Below are 16,526 nucleotides of genomic sequence, written 5' to 3' on the forward strand. Positions count from 1 at the left end.
CTGCCCTTACCATTTACCAGTTTTTTTTTTTTTATTTTGGGGATGTCACTTAACTTCTCTGGAATTAATGGTGGGCTTCTTTCTGTAAAATGGGACAATATTTTACACCATCTCATTTCCACGATGGTTGTTAGAATCAGAAGGAATTTGTGCAAGGTGTTTGTTAATTCTAATGTTTTCTGTAACTGTAAAGTTTATATTTATATTTATTTATTTATTTTATTTAACCACCCATTATTTTCTCCTGTAAAGTATGGGACCTGGTTGAGTAAGATTACCATTATAAGTCCCTGAGGCTCTAATCTATCCAATTTCATAATTAGTCTGGAACCTGAGTCCCAGAGGAGTTCATCAGTATCTCCCTATGTGACCTTGGATAAATCCCTTTTTTTCCTCTTTGCCTCTAGTGATTTTATATTATCTCTGCTGTCAAAAATAATGTTTTTATATATTGAAACTTAAGATTTAAAGAGTGAATTGTGACAAATCAGCTTTTTTTGCAGTTTTGAGTCTATGATGAGTGCAGAAATTCCACACTCCTTTGGGAGAAGCTTTGGCAACATTTCTTATTAGTCACAGTGATTTGAGTAGCCTTTTTCTGTGTCCTGCATTGTTCAAGTTGTTTTGTAGAATCAAAGTAATTTTACAAGGTCCCTGACCTCAGAGACAATGCATTCATTTTAGACAAGACTGAACAACTAGGGAATAAAACAAAATAAGTAACGTGTCATACAAACAATCCATGCAGTAGGGATTCATAGAAAGGTAAATTCTATTTAAGTTGCTTTTCCTTCCTCTTTCAAAGGCATTGAATAATCACTGAGAGATTCTCAGAACCAGATTCAGAGGGCAAGCAATAAGTAGATCTTGGTGAGTTTGGCTGAGAAATAGAAGTACTTCTTAAAGGGCAATTCCTGGAGAGCTCTCACTTTGGTGGGATTTGTGTACTGAGTTTTTGAGGTTATCTTTGGCTTCATTTCACTTTTCTCCAGATTTAAGAAGCTGTGGTTTTCAATTATTATGTAACATGTTAGTCAGTAGCTCTGCTTATACTTGTTTCAGATTCTCTAGCATTGATGGCAAGCACCATTTAACCTTGATGATTGCACATTATGCTTTGAAATTACTTCATTATACTCATCCTTACATGTCACCATTTAATTATGTGTAAAATATTCTTCCCTATGTTTAATCTTCAGTGTAGGAGACAGTGAAGGGCCTAATTTCTCATATGTTTGTGATTATTCATTCTTTGTGGCACTATTTGGAATTTTCTTGGCAAAGATACTGGAGTGGTTTGCTATTGCCTTCTCCAGCTCATTTTGAAGATGTGGAAACTGAGGCAAACAGGATTAAGTGACTTGCCCAGAGTAACATAGTAAGATTGAAGCTCAATAAAATGTTTCTTCCTGACTCCCAACCTGACACTTTATCCACTGTGCCACCCAATTATCTTTCCCATAAAGTTGTTAATTCCCTCAAAGTTAGTGCAAAGCTAATCTGCTCAACATTTCTGTAGATGATTGGTTTTTCCTCCTGATATTACTTTAAAAAAAATAAGTTTCCTCACTTGCATTTTCTCCCTTTTAAGACTTGTACAACCCATTACCCTAAATATAATCCTTATAATAGTAAGATTAGAAAACTTTAAAAATCAAGGCCAAAAACTGTTTTCAGAAAATGGGAGAACCACAAAATTTTCTAGGCCATTTTTTTCATAATCAGTATTCAGTTAAGGTTCTATGTGTCTGAGTCTGTGTATTTTTAATAAAAGCTAGCCATCTGAGGTTTTTGTTTCTTTTTGTTGTTGTTGTTTTGTTGGTTTTGGTCTTCAGAAGCTCTTCTCTTAAGCTTATCATGAATTAGGTTAGTTTGGGACTAAATTTCATTCTTGAGAATTTCATTCCAGGAGCTTAATTGTTTCCAAAGTTTTTCTAAATTGATTAATTCATCATCAAATATTTCTTTAAATTTCATCACCTTAGATGTTATGAAAGTACAGAAACATAATTAGAATAAAGAAAATAACAAAGGTATAATTAGAATTCTTACATGTTATGCAACTGTTATGCACATAATTTTTTTTAAAGATTGAGAACATTTAGAAGATCCATTCTAGTTCTCTCAGTTGTTTTATTATGAATTAATGAATCAGTTTGATAAGCATAGTGCCTGGTATGCACAAGGTCTTTCCTAAGTAAAGGGAATAAAATTGCAAAAATGAAATAGTCCTGACCCTCAAGAAACATTTATTTAGAGAGGGGAGAAAATTTACTTGGGAGAATATACAAAATTTTTGAATATAGATGTGGTGTGTGTTTTTGAAGGCAGGAGGTGAACACTAGCATTTGGAAATATCAGAAAGTTCTCTTAAAGTTGGTATTAGCATTTTCCTTTGAAGAAAATTTAAATTTCTAATATAGAATTGAGCATAGGTGTGGAGAATAATTGTGCAAAAGTAGACCTGGGAGATGGGGAACAGCAGGAAGCATAGACTGAACCTCCATCGAAATCCTTACTCAGAATCTTGGGTTCTGGAAATCTCTACTCATGGAAATCAAACTTTTCCAGGACCTACCAAACCAGAAAACCTTCTGGACAGGGCCCAGTGATGGACTGCAGATCTGACGTCTCTAGAATTTATGTAGCTAAGTTCAGAGTATACCTTGCAGTCAACAGATGTACAAATGCTTAAACAATCCAGGGCATTTTTTTCTTAAAAAAAAATCACCTTTATTTCTCTTCTCTTACCTCATAAGCCATCCCTGTAATAAAGAACTTTTTAGAGGTAAAAAATAAGCATATCTGAAAATCTAACCAAAACTTTACCTATAATTGATATATAGTATTTCACTCCCAAACTCCCTTTCTTCTGCATGGAATGGATGGAAATATATTTTCCTAGTTCCTCTCTGAGTTGTATTAGAACTTAGGTCTTTCCTGCCTCCAGATCCAATGTGCTATTCTCTGCACCTGTTAGCTTTCTTTGAGTGAAGCTAATAACCTTGTCAAAGAGTAAATGGGGGGGGGCACAGCTAGGTGGTACAGTGGATAGAGCACCGGCCTTGGAGTCAGGAGTGCCTGATTTCAAATCCAGCCTCAGACATAACAATTACCTAGCTGTGTGGCCTTGGGCAAGCCGCTTGACCCCATTGTCTTGCAAAAAAAAAAAAAAACCTAAAAAAAAGAGTAAATGGGGAAAAATGGAAGGTACCAATGACTTTTATGACACCTACTGCCTTGGTGACAGCAAAGTCTATTTGCTCTTACTGAATCCTCTGTGTTGTTAGTGAATATTCACTCATCTTACAAAACCCTTATCTGTAGCAGAACATCAACACTTAGTTACTTTGATTTTTTTTCAAGAATCTCAGAAAGTATTCATTAGATTATCCTTTCTGCAAAATATTTTTGCTTTACATTTTTTAAATCCTGCCAGCTCCGGTTTTCCATGTGCTTTCTCTACTTCATAGAGTCTTTTTTCTATCTTCAAGATATAGCTCAAGGACCTCTCTCTTACCTCCTATCTGGAGACATTGCTACAGACTTTCTCTCTCCCAATCTACTTTGCCCTTTACTCAACTATTTTGTATCTATTCTCATTCTGTTTATTCTATACATGTATACATGTACATACACACATATACATACTTATCTACCTTTTAGAATGTAAGGTCTTTGAGAGTAGCAGTTGTTTCAGTCTTTATATTGAATCATCTATGCCATTCTGTAGCTTGTTGATCAGTTGGATAGGTTCCTATTAAATGTCAAATTAAACCTTGGTTACCATACTCAAGAAGGGCTTATTGAATTCCTATTAGAATGAAAGGACTATCCTGAGAAGCTGAATGATGTTATTTCATTCAAAACTTATGGCTAGTTTTGAATATTGCTATATTAGATTACCCAACCTCCATTCTCACTTTGTTCTATTGCTCAACTCCTCAACTAATTTTTCCATTTTCAAGGAAGGTAGAAGAAAATATACAATTTTTTCTCTTTGCATAATGCATTCTCCTGTCAGTAATAGTTTTTCTAGGACACTAAAATTTGGTGTGATTTGTGTGGAATACCTCCAGGTAGAATTTTCAGCACTTTGTATTAAATTCAGACAATGTTTACAGCTCATATTTTCATAATGTTGTACATACATACACTCACATAATCATACACATGTACTTTCTGTTAAAAAAGTTAGGTGTTTTGTAGATCTTTTGTAATTGATTTTGTAATTTTTTATTTGATTATACTTGCTTGTATTCTATTATATTTTGATTATATGTTTGATTAAATCTTGAAGATTATTGGCATGAAGTGACTCTATTAGCTTTCTGGATCATATCTCAGTTTGTTATTAAGATTTTTCTTTTAAAAATGTTAGTGACAGTGTTGGAAGTAATGGCTGTGTGTGTGTGTGTGTGTGTGTGAGAGAGAGAGAGAGAGAGAGAGAGAGAGAGAGAGAGAGAGACAGAGACAGAGACAGAGACAGAAAAGAAAAACAAATTCTTAGTTTTTTGTGAAAGGCTGAAACAAAATAAGGAGTGATGAAGGAATATTCCTGCAAGCTCTTTTGAATACAATTAACTTTTTTTTCCACCTTCCTTTTCTGTTATAATGAAAATACATTTTAAAAATACTGAGATAGAAACAAGAGCCAAGACAGAGTAAAAACAAGACAGAGCTCCATAATTTGATTTTCAAATAAACATCAAAAAAATAAAGAGAAATCACAAGAGTCAATAAGATTAAATTGTTACATATAACATTTTAAACCTACATGAGAAGCTGATTCTTGAAACTCCCAAGAACCATTTCATTATTTGAACAGTTAAAAGGAGCATACATAGACAGAGAACACTGGTGTGAGTTGATTCTGATGGAATGACAATCCAAAAAACAAGTTTAAGGTGTGAAGAGGAAGTATGGTATGGGAGAAGGAAGGGGAAGGAAGAATGGCATAAATAATCTCACATAAAAGAGGGATAAAAGAACTTTTATAATGAAGGGAAGGTGGAAGGTGAGGTGGTGGTGGAGGGCAGTGCTTGAAAATTTCTCTAATTGAAATTGGCTCAAAGAGAGAATAGCATACACATTTAATGGGTATAAAAATCCCTTACTCTACAGAGAAGTAGGAGGGGAGTGGGAAAGAGTGGGGTAGAAAATAAGAAAAAGGGTGGGATTTTTTCCCCCTCTTTCCTTTCCCTCCCCCTTCCCAACACAGCGTGCAATCTGTTAAAGGTTACACATGTACAATCATGTTAAACACATTTCCATATTAGTCATGTGGTGAAAGGAGAATAAGCGTAAAAGGGAAAAACTGCCTTTGATCATTGTATTATTGCCTGTCATAGTTGATCATCAGACAGTGATGCTGTTATTTTATAAAAATCATCTGATTCTGCTCACTTCACTCAGCATCAATGGCTATAAGTCTTTTCAGGTTTTTCTTGTTCATGATTTTTTACAGAAACATAGCATTTCATCACATTCATGTACCACAATGTGTTCAACATCCCCAGTGACATTTCCTCAATTTCCAATTCTTTGACATCGAAAAAGAACTATTATAAATATTTTTGAACATGTGGATCATTTTTCCTTTTTTTTTTTTTTGATCTCTTTGGGAAACAAACCTAGTGGTATTGTTGGATCATAGGGTATGTACAATTTTGGAGTCCTTTGGGCATAGTTCCAAATTGCTCTTCAAAATGACTGGATCACTTCACAACTCCACCAACAATGCATTAGTGTCCCAATTTTCACACAAACCCTTTAGCATTTATCTTATTAATCAATCTAATAGGTATGAGGTGATACCTTAAAGTTATTTTATTTTACAAGTCTCTAATCAATAGTGATTTAGAGCATTTTTATATGATTTTAGATAACTTTAATGTCTTCCTCTGAAAACTGTCTGTTGATATTCTTTGACCATTTATGAACTGGGGAGTGACTTGTATTCTTAGGAATCTCTATATTTGACAAATGAAGCCTTTATCAGAATCATTGTCTGTAAAACTTGTTTCCCAGTTTTCTGCTTTCCTCCTAAATTTGGTTGCATTAGTTTTGTTTGTGCAGAAACTTTGATTTATTATAATTGAAATTAGCATTTTGTAGTGTTTTCCTATCTCTGGTTTGATCATAAATTCTCTCCATAGATCTGATAGATAAGCAATGCCTTGTTCTTCTAATTGGCTTATGTTATCACCCTTTATGTCTATGCCTATCTTTTGACCATATCTTAGCCTAACTGTACATCTATGCCTAATTTCTGACATACTATTTTCCAATTTTCTCAGCAGGTTTTGTCAGTGAGTTCTTATCTCAGAAGCTGGAGTCTGTGGGTTTATCAAACTTTAGATAACTAAATTCATCTATTGCTGTTTCTTTGTACTAATCTGTTCCACTGATCCACCACTCATTTCTTAGCCACTACTAAATAGTTTTGATGATTGCTGCTTTAGATCTGGTACAGCTAGCTCACCTTCCTTTGCATTTTTTTTTTCATTTATTCCCTTGATATTTTTGACCATTTGTTCCTCCAAATGTATTTTGTTATTATTTTTCCTAGTTTTGCAAAAGAATATTTAGTAGTTTGATATGGTACTGAATAAATAGTTTAATTTAGGTAGCATTGCCATTTTTATTTTATTAGCTCAGCCTACCCATGATCAATTGATATTTTCCCAGTTGTTTGGATCTGACTTTATTTGTGTGTTTTGTAATTATATTTATATAGTTCCTTGGTTTATCTTGTCAAGTAGTCTTTCAAACTTTTTATCTTGTCTTCACTTACTTTAAATAAAATTTCTCTTTCTATTTCACTGCTGGGCTTTGTGGCATTATATAGAAATGCTGATGATTTCGGTGAGTTTATTTTATTTTCTGCAACTTTGCTAAAATTGTTAATTGTATCAAGGAGTTTTTAGTTGATTCTCTAGTATTCCCTAAGTATACTATTGTATCATTTGCAAAGAGTTAGAGTTTTGTTTCCTCATTGTCTTTTCTAATTCCCCTCTCATTGCTAAAGCTAACATTTCTAGAACATTATTAAATAATAAAGGTGATAATGGACATCCTTTTTTCCCTTATTGGGAATGCTTATAGCTTATCCCCATTACATATAATGTTTACTGATGATTTTTAGATAGATATTGCTTATCATTTATGTAAAGCTCAAATTAATTCCTATACTCTAGTTTTTTAAATAGGAATAAATACTGTATTTTGTTGAAAACTTTCTCACCATCATATGATTTCTGTTAGTTTTGTTATTGATATGTTTAATTATGCTGGTAGTTATCTTAATATTAAATCAGTCCTGCATTCCTGGTATAAATCCCAACTAGTCAAAGTGTATTATCATGGTGATAAATGAATTTGTAATTTTTCCATCAATATTCATTAGGGCAATTGGCCTATAATTTTCTTTGTCTGTTTTGGCCTTTCCTGATTTAGCTATCAGCCCCATATTTGTGTCATAAAATGAATATGACAGAATTCCTTCACCTATTTTTCAAATAATTTATAAAAAAATTGAAATAATTTGTTCTTTAAAAAAAATTAATAAAATTCACTTGTAAATCCACCTGACCCTGGAATTTTTTTTTTCCATAGGGATTTCATTGATGAGTTGTTCAACTTTTTTTTCTAAATTGGCTGTTTTCTCTTTTTTTTTTTATCTGGGCAGTTTATATTTTTGTAAATATTCATCCTTTTCATTTAACTTATCAGATTTATTGGCATATAGTTGGGCAAAATGGCTTCTAGTTGTGGCTTTAATTTTCTCTTAATTGGTGATGAATTTTTCTTTTCATTTTTGATATTTATAATTTGGTTTCTTTCTTTTTTTTTCCAAGGCAATGGGGTTAAGTGGCTTCCCCAAGGCTACACAGCTAGGTAATTATTAAGTGTCTGAGGCCAGATTTGAACTCAGGTACTCCTGACTCCAGGGCCAATCAGTGCTCTATCCACTGTGTGACCTAGCCGCCCCTGTCCTCCCTTTTATCAAATGCACTCCCTTTTCTATCCCCTTTCCCCTCCTCCTTTTAGCCTCCTTTTTGTCATCCCTTCTATCAGTCCCTCCTTTTTCTTTCTTCTTTCCCCTCCTAATTCCCTGTTGTGCAAGATAAATTTCTTTTTTTGTAAAGTTAATTCTTTAGCTTTGTTGCTTTTATTTTGCAAAGAATGTCCATAAGTAATAGTTAGATTTCCTTTAAAAAATCATGAAAAAAGGGGACGGCTAGGTGGCACAGTGGATAGAGCACTGATTGGCCCTGGAGTCAGGAGTACTTGAGTTCAAATCTGTACTCAGACATTTAATAATTACCTAACTGTGTGGCCTTGGGCAAACCACTTTAACCCCATTGCCTTGCAAGAACCTAAAAAAACCCCATTAAAAATGGAAGCATATATATGTGTTTATTAATATATACATATATATATATATAATTGTTATTCATATTCACATTTTATTGTTGGTATTTCCATTATTATTATTATTATAATTACTATTACTATTAAGAGAGACTAGATCTGTAATTTAATTGAAATAAGTTGATATGATGCATTCTCAGAGAGGAAGTTCTCTGTCCTGATTCAGGTTTACATCCTTTTTTAATATTTTATTTTATTTTTTAAAAAATTGCCCCAGCTACATGCAAAAGCAAGTTTTAACATTTACTTCAAAAACCTTGAGTTTCAAATGCTCTTATCTTTTCCCCCACCCCACTCCTAACATTGAGAAAGCAAGTTTCTTGGTGTAGTCTAAAACTATGTAGCCATGAAACATTACTACAGTAGTCATATTGTAAAAGTAAATATAATATACACACACATACACACACAAAGAAAGAGAAACCTCAAGGGAAGTAAAGTGAGGAAAAAAGTGTACTTCAGTCTGTGTTCAGACCTATCAGCTCATTCTTTGGGATGAATAGCATCCTTTCTAGCAATTTCTAGAGAAATTGCCTCAAAATTTTTTTCCCACAGTTGCTATTGCTAATTGTATTTCCCTCCATCCTATTCTCCCCACCCCCATTTATTCTGTTTTCTCTTTTCACTTTGTCTCTCCTCTCCTCTGCCACCTATATCCCCCTCCTCTTCCCCCTGTCCCCTTTCTTCCATATTTTTCCTCTCCTATTTTCCTCTGAGACCCCACCTTCCTCCTCTTCCACACCATTGCAAAAACTTTTCCTTGCCTCTTTTGTGTGAAATAACTTGCCTCATTCTACCTCTCCTTTCCCATTCCCCCAGGACATTCCTTTCTCATCCATTAACTCCATCTTTTTAATATATTATACCTTCAAATTCAGTTCCCTCCTGTGCCTTGTCTATACATATACATACATACATACACACATACATACACACCCACACACACACTTACACCCACACACACACGTGCTCCTTCTAATGGCCCTAATAAGAAGGTTTATATGAGTCATCAGTAACATATTCCCATGCAAGAATACAAGCAGTTCAGCATCATGAAATCCCTCATAATTTTCCCTTCCTTTCCATCCTCTCTTTTCTTCACCTGAGGCCTCTACTTGAAGATCAAATTTTCAATTCAACTCTGGTCATTTCATCAGGAAAGTTTCATTGAATGCCCCATCTTTTCCCCTGAAAAAAAGTACATTCAGTTTTGCTGGGTAGCTGATTCTCAGTTATAATCTAAACTCTTTTGTCTTCTGGAATATCATATTCTAAACTCTTCAAGCCCCTAATGTAGAAACTATGAAATTTTGTGTTAGCCTGGTTGTAGCTCCACAATATTTGAATTGTTTCTTTCTTGGGAGTCATGAAATTTGCCTATAATATTCCTGGAAGTTCTCATTTTGAGATCTCTTTTGAGCGGTGATTGGTGAATTCTTTCAATTTCTATTTTACCTTCTGCTTCTAGGATACCAGCTTTTGAGACATGAAATTCTATTTGACATTTTGGTAGAAACTAGGCATCGACAAGAGCTTTCACCATATGTTGATAAAGTCAAAATGAGTACATGTTTAAAGGGTAATATGTAAGCAAATTAGGGTAGCGTGGCATAGTTTACCTGTCAGATTGATGTATAAAAGAAGAATTTATGACCAAACAAGGTAAAGATTTCCTTACAGGAAGTAAAATTGATCATTTTAGTTACATTAAATTAAAAAGTATTTGTTCAAGAAAAACCAGTATAGAAAACTGGATTGGGAAATTGGATGATTCATAGTAAGTTTCTCTGATAAAAACATCATTTATTAAATATTTAATGAAGTGAGTCAAATTTGTAATAATACAAGTCATTTCCCAGATTATTGGTCAAGGGATGAATAGGCAATTTTCAGATGAATAAGTCAAAACTGTTTATAGTCATGTGAAAACATACTCTAAATAGCTATTCATTAGAGAAATGTAATTCAAAACAACTCAAAGTTCCTACCTCATATACGTCAAATAGCTAATTTGACAAAAAAAGGAAAATGACAATTGTGGAGGGGGAAAATTGGTACACTAATGCATTGTTGGAATTGTGAACTGATCCAACATTCTGGAGAGAAATTTGAACTGTGCCCAAAAGAATATAAATTATGCATACTCTTTGACCTAGTAATATCACTCACCACTAGGTCTGTACACCAAAGAGAATTTTTTTTCCTGGAAAAGGAGATATATACATATATATATATATATGTGTATATATATATATATATATATATATATATATATATACACATATATATATATATGTATATATATGTGTGTGTGTACACATATATATGTATATGTATATATGTATATGTATATATAGTATGGTGACAAGGAACTGGAAATTGAGGGGTTCATCATTTAGGGAAAGGTTGAACAAGTTACAGTATATGATTGTGATGGAACACTGCTCTATAAGAAATATTGAGCAATATGTATTCAGAAAAATCTGTAAAGATTTCCATTCATTGGTAAAAAGTAAAATGAGCAGAACCAAGAGGACATTGTGCATAGTAATAGCAATATTGTATGATAATCATTTGTGAATGACTTAGTTCTTCTCTGCCATAGAAAACTCCAAGACAGTTTCAAAGAACTTATGATGAAAAAGGTTATCTATTTCTAGAGAAAACTGATGGAGTCTGAATGCAGATTGAAACATAATATTTTTTATTTTATTTTTATATGGTTTTAATATTTTGCTCCTTTTCTTCCACAACATTAGTAATATGCAGGTGTATAACCTATATCTGTGTATACTGTTTCAGGCAGGGAAGGGAGGGAGGGAATTTAGAATTCAAAATTTTAAAAATCTAATGTTAAAAATTGCTTTTATATGTAATAAGGAAAAATTTCCCAGTAAGAACAGGGTTGAACTATGAATATATTTTGTCACCATCATTATTCAGTATTGTCATGGAAATGCTTTACTATAACAGAAGAAAAAGACAAAGAAATGGAAGGAATTAGAATAAGCAATTAGGAAACAAAACTCTCACTCTTTGTTGGCGATATGATGGTATGCTTGGAGAATCCTATAGAATGAGACTCAAGCCATTACTTATCCATTTCAGTATTTGATATTTTAGTAAAGTTGTCAGAGTAAGTGACAAGAAATGAAATAGTTAAGTGCCATTGAAAATTTCACCCCACTTCATATTTAAGATTCCATTCTAGGCAGATTAACAGTTGTCTGTTAAGAAGGAAGTTAGAAAGAGAATGGAGACCTGTTGATTAAAATAGGGAATTGAACACCCCTCTGAAAATATCTGCCTTGAATGTTTAGACATTGCAATGATATTACTATATTTGTATCAGATTGGTGTTTAGTAAATAGCAATTAAGGTGACTTACTTCTGTAGATTTTTTTTATCGATTTATTGATGTAAGAGTGTGTAGTTATTCACTAAAGACACACTTTCATACTATTAAGCCTATTTAATCATTTAGATATTTAGATATTTAAAAGTAATAGATCTGCATAATAATTTATAGTTTGGCAAGATCCTGATACAAATTTGATACAAATATCTGAAAAGAATGATAACTAGCCTTTTATGTCACTGGTATAAGGAACTCCCAGGCAAAGAAATTCCTCTACCAGTTGTTCAAGTTATCAGTTATCTTCTCTTCAACTTGTAGAGTTGCCTTGAGTAGTGGTGTCAAACACATAAGGATCCCTGTGGATGCCTATTCAAATTAGTTTTAAAATCTGGTTTCTCTGTTCTGTTGTACTTTTATTTTGCTAAATATTTCTCAACTACATTTTAATCTAGTTTCAGTTACTTTGACAATTCTCTGCATGCTGAGTTGATGGTGACTAATCTAGAGCACTGAGATGTTGAGTACTTAGTGCAGGGTGTCCTGATCATGCAGGGTATCCTAATCAATATGTATCACAGGGAGGTCTTGAACCTAAGTTTTCCCTATCTTGTAAACTTATACCATGCTGCCTCTGAAAAATATGGGAAACAATCTTTTCAAGCCACTAGGAATTTCAGGATACTTTGTCTCTTTGTTAATTACTTTAGAAAATCTGATGTTTTATGCATGCTTCTGGAAACTCTGACCTGAAAACAATTTTGTTAATTTGCTTGAATTAAGAAAGAAATATGGTCTTTGGAATTGTTTTTGCTAGTAGTACTACTGCCTCATAAATAAATAAGTCCCCAGTGACTACATTATTAAAGGGGGCTATTCATATATTTCTGAAATTAGCATTTTTGAAACCAAATCAGGTACTAGACATTATATTTTCCTTGCTCTGTCTGGAATTTCCATGCATGGTGTCTAGGCTAGTTCTATTTCATTATTTACTTTGGCTCTGACTCTTGGAACCTTCTAGTTTTTGCTTGCAGCCAAATGGATTCCAAATACTAAAAGATAGAGATGCACATTGGGCAACCAAGTGGCTGTTAGAAAGTGCTATTTTTGTTGCACTAATGCCAAGCCAGTTAACCTAGGTCATGAAATGGCATCTTGATGAACTAGCACATGTAGTATCCATGTTATTCCTTTTGTTTCATCCTTCCAAGATCACAGGTGTCTCTTGTTTTTGCCTATAAAATATTATATGTGTATTCTTGCTTTGAAAAGTTTTAAATGTGATTCATGAAAAATGAATTTTTCATTTAACTTATACTTTATCTTGCTTTTTCTGTACTCTAATGTAAATTTTACTCTTTGTGTAATCATTCTTGTAGAATACATGTCATCTTACTGAGGGAGGTAATGATGTGAATCCATGTGAGGAGCAGTGTATAAGAAATGAAATTGAGCAGTCCAATAGCTTTTTCAAAAAAAAAAATTGAAACATTTGGTTAAAAACTACCATGATTTGTTAATTAAATAAAACTTTAATAGAATATAAAATACCCCTTTTAAAACAAATGATAAACATAACATTTTAATCCTATTAAGCTAATATGTATATATATTCTCTCTGTATATATAACATATATATAGTATATATATATATATATATATATATATATATATATATATATATATCCTATATTACTTTATTTTATTTCTCACTTCTTTTAGCAGGAAACCAAATTCTTTGGCATTACTTCTAGTTTAAGATGTCTGTCTAAGCTATTCCATTAATAACCTTAACTTGTAATTCAGCTTAGACTTTTTACTAGAGTTCTCTCTGATTAATAGTTATGTAAGAATATTTCATTTTTTAATAAAATCTGATTCACCTGTAGCTTAGGAAAGTTTTCCAGAACTTTTTTCAGTGTTCTTATTTATCTTTTTTACAATCTTCAGTTTCTTTCTCTTGCATTTTTTCTTTTTTCCACAGAAGACTCACCTTTTATTTCTGATAGTCCTTAATTCCATCTAACTTTTTAGTTCCCCATTACATCCTGAAAAGACAGTTTTCTAAGACTAGCAAATTAAAAACTTATTGAAGATGGAAGCGTTTTTTTTCCTTTTTTATACCTCCAGCATCTGACACAGAACCATACATATAGTAGGTATGTAAATGTTGAATAGACATTAGAAGTACTTCCTTCTTGCTGCCACTTTTCCTTTGATGGTTAATTGCTTATTCATAGAATTTGCTGTAGAGAAATAGAAGTGTTATTAAATTGAATTGTTTGACAAGATTCTAGTACAGGTAAACTACAGAAAATAGTTTATCTTATGTTACGCTTTCCTTTTCTACTAATGATATTTATCTCATGTGGGATATTATTTTGAAGCAGTTGCTGAATTTTCTGAAATGTTGAATGAATGCATTTCCCTTTATTAATTTTATTAATATTCTCTGTTTTTAATTTTTTCATGTTTTATTTCTTCAAGATATTGATGAGTGCTTGGATCCAAAAGTATGCAAGAATGGCAGTTGTTCCAACCTTGAAGGCTCTTACATGTGTACATGCCACAGAGGTTATAATCCAACTCCTGATAGAAAGCAATGCAAAGGTAACTAAATTAATGAAAATTCTTCTTTTAAAATTTATTGTTTATTCTTAAATAGCCAAGCTTGTGCTATTGTGTCAACTAGGGACTTTGAGGACCATAAACTAAATATAAATTAGCAGTCTGATATGGAAACCAAAAATATAATAAGATAAAACATTCTACTAAATTCCTTCTCATAATTTCACTGAATTTGAATATTGGAAGCATTCTCAGTAGCTTTCCAGTTCAACCTATGCCTGAAGGAAATTTAGACTTGATATAGAAAGAAAAAACAAAACTTATAATGATCTAAAAATGGAAGAGACTATATTGAGAGGTTCCCTTTCATTGAAAGTCTTTTGCCCAGGAATTGGATATCAAGCTGCACAGTATATTATAGGATGATTTCTTTTTTGACTTGCCATCAAAATCCTTTTCATCCATTCTAAAATTCCATAATTCATTAATTTTGGGACCAAAGCGACTGTTCATGAACATTTACTAAGTATGCAATGATTCACAAAGTATACTTTTGATGGATGTTATATACAAGATTCTGAAATTACAAACCTTTGCATTATAAAATGCATTGTATTGCATTTTAAGCCTTTAGATTGCATTAAGAGAAGTAAAGGATCCAGAATAGTGGAGGTGATAGTCTTGCTGTGTTTTGTACTAGGTCAGACCACATCTGGAATACTGTTTTTATTTTTGGTCATCCAAAGAGAAAATTGTTGGAAGGACAGTGATGAACTATAGAATCATTCCAAGAAACTTTGAGAGATTAACCTGAAGAAGAAAAGGTTTAGGTGGAGCATGAGTGCTCTTTCTGTGTATTTAATAAGGTGGCATGTGGAAAGCAAAATTTAGCTTGTTTTGCCATTGCATTGAATCACTTCCTCTTCTTTTGAATATCTTCAGGTCATACATTGTATTTAATCTCAGTGCCAAGTATATATCAAGTGCTTAGTAGATACCTTTTCATAGGGTCCATTCATTCAAACCCAGATGACTATCAGGGGTTTTATAAAGATAAGGATCATAATAGATGACTTTTGTAGTCTCTTCTAGCTCTGAGATTCTTTGACTATGAATATATGTCATAGACATTTTTTTTAAAGTAGAAAGTTTTGTTCATTAAATATTGGACTGCATCTATTTTAGTTTGCCTAAGAGAGAAAACAAATATATTTTCAATAGTAGGGCTTGTTTGTTTGATTTTAATGCCATTGAATTCTGGTCTTAGAGGAAAAAATGAAAAGTTTTTGTTTGAGTAAAAAAAAAAGGGTGAGAAGCTAGATTTCCTCAAAACCTTTCAAAGTATGTTCAGTATTTGGTGTGTTAAGTTAACTCTTTCACTATATTAGTACTGTTCTGAAGGAAACCTCAGAGCCATGAAAAAAATATTTCCCTTGATGATGACAATTTTATCACAAGAAAAAGAAGGAAAAATCAGACTCTTTTTTTCCCAGCTTACCTAGAGTGTCTCTAAAAACTGTCCCTTACCACTTGTTCCAAATATATTCATATTCTACTCCTGCCCCTCTAGGAAAACATCTGTCTGCTGTCTGGTGTGTTGTCTGTGTGTGTGTGTGTGTGTGTGTGTGTGTGTGTGTGCGCGCGCGCGCATGTGTGTGCATTTGTGTTCTCACAGATAAAACAAGAGAATTTGTTAATTGATTATTTTGTGCCAGATACTGTGTTAATCTTTGGGAAGCAAATACAAGGAAACAAGACAGTCCATTTCCTCAAGAAGCTTATTTTCTAATTTGGTAAGACAGCAGTAAGACAATAATGCAAGAAACTAGGGAGAGGGTTGAGAATTGGAATAGATAACCCTGCCCTGTAGCATAAGGCCAGAAGTTTACATATCAGATGCTAGGGCAAAGTCCAAGGTTTCCATTGGAAGAAGATGAGGATGATGGCCAAGAGCAGAAAAAATGTTTGGTAATTTTGAGCTCCAGTAAGATAAGGCAGAAGAAGCTCACATAACACAAATTGAATGTAGAACTTATTTCCCTTTTGTGAACAATAACTTTCTTGCCTATGTACTCTGCTTTAAAGTTTTTGATGTGCTTTCTTTCTCATCTCATCTCATCTGATCTTCCCAATAAACTTCTAAGGTAGGCAGAGCATGTCTGAT

The 16,526-nt window shown here is 33.0% G+C and overlaps 1 protein-coding gene across 1 annotated transcript in view; it reads left to right on the forward strand.

Annotated features, from left to right (window-relative positions):
• Window positions 1–16,526, forward strand: part of LTBP1 (latent transforming growth factor beta binding protein 1) — a 490,138-nt gene that overhangs the window by 378,343 nt on the left and 95,269 nt on the right. The window contains exon 20 of the mRNA XM_074209684.1: window positions 14,282–14,404. Coding sequence (XP_074065785.1) covers window positions 14,282–14,404 — 123 coding nt within the window. The remainder of the gene's footprint in view (window positions 1–14,281; window positions 14,405–16,526) is intronic.

The sequence above is a fragment of the Macrotis lagotis genome, chromosome 1, assembly GCF_037893015.1.
Source record: "Macrotis lagotis isolate mMagLag1 chromosome 1, bilby.v1.9.chrom.fasta, whole genome shotgun sequence".
Lineage (NCBI taxonomy): Eukaryota > Metazoa > Chordata > Mammalia > Peramelemorphia > Peramelidae > Macrotis > Macrotis lagotis.